The sequence below is a fragment of the Penaeus vannamei genome, chromosome 8, assembly GCF_042767895.1.
Source record: "Penaeus vannamei isolate JL-2024 chromosome 8, ASM4276789v1, whole genome shotgun sequence".
Classification (NCBI taxonomy): Eukaryota; Metazoa; Arthropoda; class Malacostraca; order Decapoda; family Penaeidae; genus Penaeus; species Penaeus vannamei.
In genome coordinates this window covers 4,694,720-4,702,219 of record NC_091556.1, presented here as the reverse complement: position 1 = coordinate 4,702,219, position 7,500 = coordinate 4,694,720, and the positions used below count along the sequence as shown (strand labels likewise).

At 35.3% G+C, this 7,500-nt stretch overlaps 1 protein-coding gene across 1 annotated transcript in view; it reads left to right on the top strand.

Annotated features, from left to right (window-relative positions):
* Positions 1–6,950, top strand: part of LOC113813318 (trypsin-1) — a 22,484-nt gene extending 15,534 nt beyond the window's left edge. Inside the window, exons 2-6 of the mRNA XM_027365298.2 lie at positions 3,293–3,479; positions 4,014–4,131; positions 4,989–5,157; positions 6,033–6,190; positions 6,475–6,950. Of these exons, the coding sequence (XP_027221099.2) occupies positions 3,293–3,479; positions 4,014–4,131; positions 4,989–5,157; positions 6,033–6,190; positions 6,475–6,648 (806 nt within the window). The 3' untranslated portion in view covers positions 6,649–6,950. The remainder of the gene's footprint in view (positions 1–3,292; positions 3,480–4,013; positions 4,132–4,988; positions 5,158–6,032; positions 6,191–6,474) is intronic.
* The last annotated feature ends 550 nt before the right edge of the window (positions 6,951–7,500 follow it).

The following is a 7,500-nucleotide window of genomic DNA, read 5'->3' as shown; positions in this document are numbered from 1 at the left end:
ATGACCAAGTTCAGATTAAAAAACATAGAGTTGTAAACCTCAAAACAGTCAAAAATATATATTTTTTATCTATTTATTACCCTTAAAATGATAATTCTTAAAAGAAAAATAAAGGTTTGTAATCATTAAGACAGTCAAACATAAAAAAACATAGGTTTGTAACCCTCAATACAATCAAGAAAAAAACAGAGTTGTAACTATTAAAACAGCCAAAAAGATTTTTTTTAAAACATACGTTAATAACCTTTACAATAATCAAAAATATGTTTTTTTAAACATGGCTTTGTAACCCTTTAAACAGCCAAAAAGATAAAAAAAAAAAAAAAAAACACGTTAATAGCCTTTAAAATAATCAAAAAGATTTAAAAAAAACAACATGACTTTGTAACCCTTTAAACATTCAAAAATATTTTTTTTTAACTGGTTTCCAACCCTTAAAACAATCTTTTTTTTAAAGCATAAGCTTGTAACGCCTACAAAAAAAAAAAAAAAAAAAAAAAAAAAAAAAAAAAAAAAAAAAAAAAAAAACATAGGCTTGTAACCCTAAAACAACCAAAAAGCTTTCAAAAACGTTAATTGCAAAGATCACTCTTTTTGAACAGAATGTAGACATTTTTGGAATATTTGCAATCCCTGAAAAAAAATGAAGAAAATATATATAAAAATACGGATAATCAAATAGAAAATCATTTCCTTTTTGTAGTTCGTAGAGTACGCCCATGTAAAAAAAATAATAATAATAATAAATAAAATAAAATAGAATAATAAAAAAATAAAAAAAATTATCGTATTGCAAGTAAAATTAGGAGCAAGATCTATTACCAAAATCTATTTAGAACTAATTTTATTCGACTGTTTCTAAAAGGGGAAGAAAAATAAAAATCGTGATAATAGTTATTATGGTTATATTCTTAACGGTAATAACGTTAATAATAGCAATGATAATAGTCAACGGTACTAAATAATAATAATGTTGAAAATTATAATAACAAAATTAATAGTTACAATAATAATGATTAAAATAGCATATAAACATGATAAGAATAAGCTAAATTAATCATAAATAGAATAAGGATAATGATGATAATGATACGTAATCATAATAATGACAGCCACAATATAAGGAAGATAATGATAACAATGATATATAACCATAATGATAATTGCAATATAATAATAATAATAAACAAATCCAGATTGATCTTGATATATCCAAACCAGTCGATTATCACAAAATCTAATAAATACTCACCATTAACTTTAACCAAACGAGGAAAAAATCAAAATTAAATTAACGATCATTTTTCGACTTCAACGTCAATCTACACATTTATGTTTAAGTAGCACCAAAATCACCTTTAATGCACTCATAATTAACACATTTTTTTCACATCTTGCGTGAAAAAAATAATTAATTATCTGCTATTAGCGTTATGTCTTATTAAACCATGTCTGGTCTGATTAAGGTTTTCTTTTCTTCTTTTCTTTTATTTATTTATTTATTCATTTTTTATCATTATTCTCTTAACTACATCTTTCTTATGTCTTTGCTTGTCCCTCTTCTCCACACTTTTATCTGTCTGTCTTTCAAATCGGTTGTTTATCGATCATTTATTTTTTAAACATATCTTTTCTAATTATTATCAATACTTATGTTCAAGTGATAGGTAATAGATAAATAGATTTGCACTTTTTTCACTCGTACAGCTACGCGGAAAAAAAAATATCGTTAGGAAATCATGCTAAACATTCTGACACAATCAACGATACTTTTTGAAATATGATTGTTAACGCTACGAAATTGTTGGTATCCCTGATTTTCTAACTATTTTTAGATATGTGTCGCTTATCTGAATATTGGAAAAAAAAAAAAAAAAAAAAAAAAAAAAAAAAAAAAAAAAAAATATATATATATATATATATATATATATATATATATATATATATATATATATATATATATATATATATATATATATATATTTATTTATATTTATATTCCATCCTTTAAGGGTATAGAATCATCATCTCACAGTGTATCCATATGGATTTCGAAACAACTATTCGAAACATGAATCAAAACGAGACAGATTCGAAACACAAAATACCAACCCTTCCGTAGCATAAAATTCTGTTCGTTATTAAATGTTTTAACACCCTTCCTTACGGTAGTTTTCGGTGCAGCTGTACACAGTTTAAAATTCAGTCTCTTAACGGAATATATACGTCTTTAATCATTACATAATTCATCCATCTCCTTTCTTTCTATATATTTACAATTCTTGATCTTCTCATTGGTTCTTACTGATTTATCTTTCTGTATCTTTTAACCTCTTCTCGTTTATCTTCTTTCTCTATCTCCATTAAATCATACTTTCAACAAACTATTTTTTTTTCTCTCTTTCTCTCTGTTTCATATCCTCTCTACTATACATTTCTCTTTATTTTATTTTTCATTCATTTTTCCTTCGTTTCCCAATTTCTACTCTCCACCTTTTTTTTAATTCTCTGATAATTTTTTTAAAAAACCATCCCATAGCTATGAATTTCCAGCCATTTTCAGCCAGACAGACATAAGTCAGAAGACATGGGCAACGACTATAGGTGAACAGATAGGTAAATCTCCATTCCCAGGTAAGTGTGAATTTCGTCTTTCTTTTGTCTTTTTTCTGTTTTGGTTCGTTGTTTTTATTAACAATTCAGACACTAGCATGTTCAGTTGATGTCCCTTTCCCCCCCCCCCCCCATCTAATAAAAAAAAAACAAAGGCATGTTGATATTAACAAGAATTAATCTATAAACAAACAGGTTGATATTTTTTTTCCTTCACTTTTTTTTTCTTTCGATAACTGACCGTTAAAAATGTTTGTTCTTCCGTGGCTATCCCTTTTATCTACGACAGTTTTTGTGTAATAATTTTGTTCTTTGTTTTGTCTGTCCTTTTATAGTTGTTTTATTCATCGTGACTATAATTTACACAAAAAAATACGTTTATCATTTTATTGATTCACAGGTACCCAATAACTGTAATAAGATAACTCAAATTGCATTAAAATCCAAAGTTATTCAACTCAGTGAATTTCAAAACATTAAAAATATCAAATAAATGAATATACAAATTAATATAAACATAAATAAACGCACAAAAACACATCCCAACGATTTTTTTTTTCCCACCCAGTCTCAAAACCTGACATAAACACACACACACACACACACGCGCACACATCCCTAGCTCTCCACCCCCTTCAAACCATAAACTAACGCAGTCTTTCTGTCGGCGTGGTTGCAGTGGCCGACGTCAGCTGTGGGCGGTCTCAGACGCGTGCAGGCAGGATTAAGAACGGCGAAAATGCATATCCAGGAGAGTTTCCTTGGCTGGTGTCCATACGCGTGGCTGGGCCCGGAAGCGCTCACTACTGCGGAGGGTCGCTCATCCACAAGCGGTTTGTGCTCACCGCGGCGCATTGCGTTCACAGGTGAGTGAATTTATTTTATTTATTTTTTTTTTTCGTTCATAGGTGAGTGAATTTTTTTTTTGTTTGTTTGTTTTTTAGGTTTTAGTTTTTTTCTTTTGGTTGAGTTATTTGATTTTTTTTTTTTTTACTTTTACTCTGTTCCTTTTTTTTCTTTTCTTTTTAGGGGAAGGTATTTTACTGTATTTATTTCCGTTTTTTTTTTTACTTGAATTTGATTATTTTCCTACATTCTGGTCCAGATATTCATAGTTTTTTTTTAGTATTCCTTTTTTAAAGATTCATATAAATTTTCTTTTAGTTTTTATTCAATTTTGCATTTTAATATGATATATTTTTTACCACCTATACTTGACCCCCCCCCCAAAAAAAAAAAAAAAATTGCATGGTTTATTTCTTATGCAAATATTTTTTCCCCAATATATGCATCCACATTCCTTTTTTTTTTTTTTTTTTTACACCTTTTCGCATTTCCTTTATTTTCCTGTAGATATTTTTCCTTTTCTTCTTTATCCAATTCCTCCTTTCTCATTGCAGAAACTTACCGAAGTATTTAGTGGTGATAGCTGGCGAGCATGACCTCAGTTCGAAAGGTCAAGAGTCAGAACAGGTCCTCAGCGTCAGTAACATTATCTCGCATTCTAATTATTCCAAGGTAATTATCTTAATTAGTCGAAGGTAAACAAATGTTTTTTTTTCGAGTATTTTTTTCCTTTCCCTACCCCCTTCCCTACCTTGTCAGTAACATCATCTCGCATTCTAATTATTCAAAGGTAATTATGTTGATTAGTCGAAGGTAAACAAATGTGTTTGTTTCTTTTCGTTTTTTTTTATTTGAGTATTTTATTCCTTTCCCTACCCCCTTCCCTACCTTGTCAGTAACATTATCTCGCATTCTAATTATTCAATTAATTATTATTTTTTGTTATTATCTTAATTAGTCGAAGGTAAACAATTTTTTTTTCTTTTTATTCGAGTATTTTTTTCCCTTCCCTACCCCCTTCCCTACCATGTCAGTAACATTATCTCGCATTCTAATTATTCAAAGGTAATCATTTTAATTAGTCAAAGGTAAACATTTTTTTTTTCTTTTTCTTTTTATTTGAGTATTTTTTTCCTTTCCCTACCCCCTTCCCTACATTGTTAGTAACATTATCTCGCATTCTAATTATTCAAAGGTAATTATTTTAATTAGTCGAAGGTAAACAATTTTTTTTTTTTGGAGTATTTTATTCCCTTCCCTACCCCCTCCCCTCCCTTCCCCACCCAATCACCCCTTCCACTCCCCTTCCCCCCATCCCCTTCCTTCCCCACCCAATCACCCCCATCCCTCTCACCCCTTCCATTCCCCTCCCCTCACCCCCTCCTCCCTTCCCCACCCAACCACCCCCACACTCACACCCCCATCCCTCTCACCCCTTCCATTCCCCACCCTCCCCTTCCCTCCCCTTCCCTTCCCCACCCAACCACCCCCCACACTCAACACCCCCATCCCTCTCTCACCCCCCACAGCGGTACATCAACGACATAGCCCTCCTGCAGCTGACGGAGGACGCCACTTGGTCTCGCTTTGTCCGCCCCGTCTGCCTCCCCGACAAGCAAGTGGACGGACCCAATGACCCCCTGGATGGCAAGCCCGTGACAGTAGCCGGCTGGGGCAACACGGATGAAGTGAAGAACAGTAAGTGGATGGGGAGGGGTGGCGAACCGCATTCGTGTTGATGGATGTAGGTAGAAAAAGGTGTGGGTGAGGAGTATCTTCGCAATGCAAGAGAATGTGCCTCTTTATTGCCCCTTTTTCGTTCTTCCTCCTTTTTCTTTCTTTCTCTCTCTCTCTTTATCACTCCCTTTTCACTCTTCCTCTCTTTTATTTTTCTCTCTCTTTATCACTCCCTTTTCATTCTTCCTCCCTTTCTTTCTCTCTCTCTTTATCACTCCCTTTTCATTCTTCCTCCCTTTCTTTCTCTCTCTCTTTATCACTCCCTTTTCATTCTTCCTCCCTTTTCTTTCTCTCTCTCTTTATCACTCCCTTTTCATTCTTCCTCCCTTTCTTTCTCTGTATTTGACCGGTTTCGAATACATTTTTCATTGGAAATACATGTATATCTCGTGTATTTCTTACGAATGTATATTCGAAACCGGCCAAATAAATCTCTTGTATTGTGAAGATATTCATTCTCATTCATACCTTTCTACAGTTGTGATGATGATGGTGTTAATGTTGATGATAATGGTAATGATGATAGTGATGGCAATAATGGAACTAACAATAACAAAGTTAGCATCAAGGTGAAAGAAATATATATATAATATCAAGAACAAAGATATATATACCTCTATACGTCATGGAAATTCCTAACAGATGATAATTCATTCTCTCTCTCTCTCTCCTTCCCTCCCTCCCACAATTCATTTTCTCTCTCTCTCTCTCTCTCTCCCTTCTTCCCTCCCTCTCTCACCCCCTCCTTCCCTCATCCCCCCTCTCTCTCTCTCCCTCATCCCCCTCTCTCTCTCTCTCTCCCTCCTTCCCTCTCTCTCTCTCTTTCTCTCTCGCAGACGGCAAACTCTCAGACATCCTCCAGAAGGTGACGGTGGAGGTGCAGCCCCGTGCCAAGTGTCAAGATTGGTACCACGAGGAAGTCGGTCGTCCCGTGGCTCTGTACGACACTCACCTGTGCGCCGGGTTGGAGGAGGGGGGCAAGGACTCGTGCCAGGTGAGAATCGGGTTGGGTGAGGGGAAGAGGGAGGGAGAGAGGGGAGGAGGGAGGGGAGGGGAGAGGGGAAAGATGAGGGAGGAAGGGAGGTAAGAAGGAAGGAGATAGTGGGAGGGAGAAGGAAGGAGGAAGGTTGGAAGGAAGGAGAAGGGGAGGGAGAGGGAAAAGAGAAGGAAGGAGGGAGGATATATCAGGAAGGCTCTATGTGATATATCATTTTTTCTTTCTGGTAAACCTCCCGCCCACATCACACTAACCCTTTCTCTCCCCTGCGCCGCCCACAGGGAGACAGTGGCGGCCCCCTGCTCATCAGCGACACCCAGGGGCGTTTGGTCAGCGTGGGCGTGGTGTCCAACGGCATCGGGTGCGGGCGTCCGAGGGTCCCTGGTCTTTATACCCGAGTCTCCCGTTATATCGACTGGATCACGGAGAAGATCACGGCTTCAGGAGTTGCTTAAGAGTCTCTTCTTCGTCTACGTCTTCGTCTCCTTGTTTGTTTGTTTGTTTTTTCGTCGTCATCTTCGTCTTCGTCCTCCGTTTCTTCGTCTCCATCTTCTTCTTCTTCGTCGTCTTCGTAATCACCGTTGTCCTGTTGATTACTTTTCGTCGTCATCTGCGTCTTCTCCGTCTTCGTCATCGTCTTCGTCCTCTTCCATTCTCTTCGTCGCCTTATCTTCCGTCTTCGTCTCCTCACTCTTCGTGGGCGTTATCATCGTCCTCCATGTTTTCGTCTCTTTTTTTTCAAGACTTATCGGTTTTCTCTCACACCCAAAAATGCACCTGAAGACTTACTGTCCTTGTCGTGTCTTCTAATGCACGTTTTATTATATTTATTCATATGCTTATTTATCACAAATGATCTCATTTAGAGTAATGAAGCTAATGTGCACAGTTTAATGAACGTAACAATATATATATATATATATATATATGTGTGTGTGTGTGTGTGTGTGTGTGTGTGTGTGTGTGTGTGTGTGTGCAAATACATATCAGTGTGTGTGTGTATGTATTTATTTTTAAAAAATTAAATCCATTCATGACGAATGCGTATATGTGTGTAAAGACGAAACAAGATTTTTCGTATTTATGAATGATTGCTGTAGTGAACTGGACAAAAAAAAGGTTCAAAATGAAAATCAGGATAAAATCACAGCCACAAAATTAAATTTCAGGATAATCACCAATATTATCCCAAATTGGATTACCTTACATAATTAATGTAATTCCAAATAAACTAGACTTTTAACTGTGTCCCCGTGTAACACGTCAATCACGAATGAAAGATTGAGGTTTCTAGTCATATAATGGTT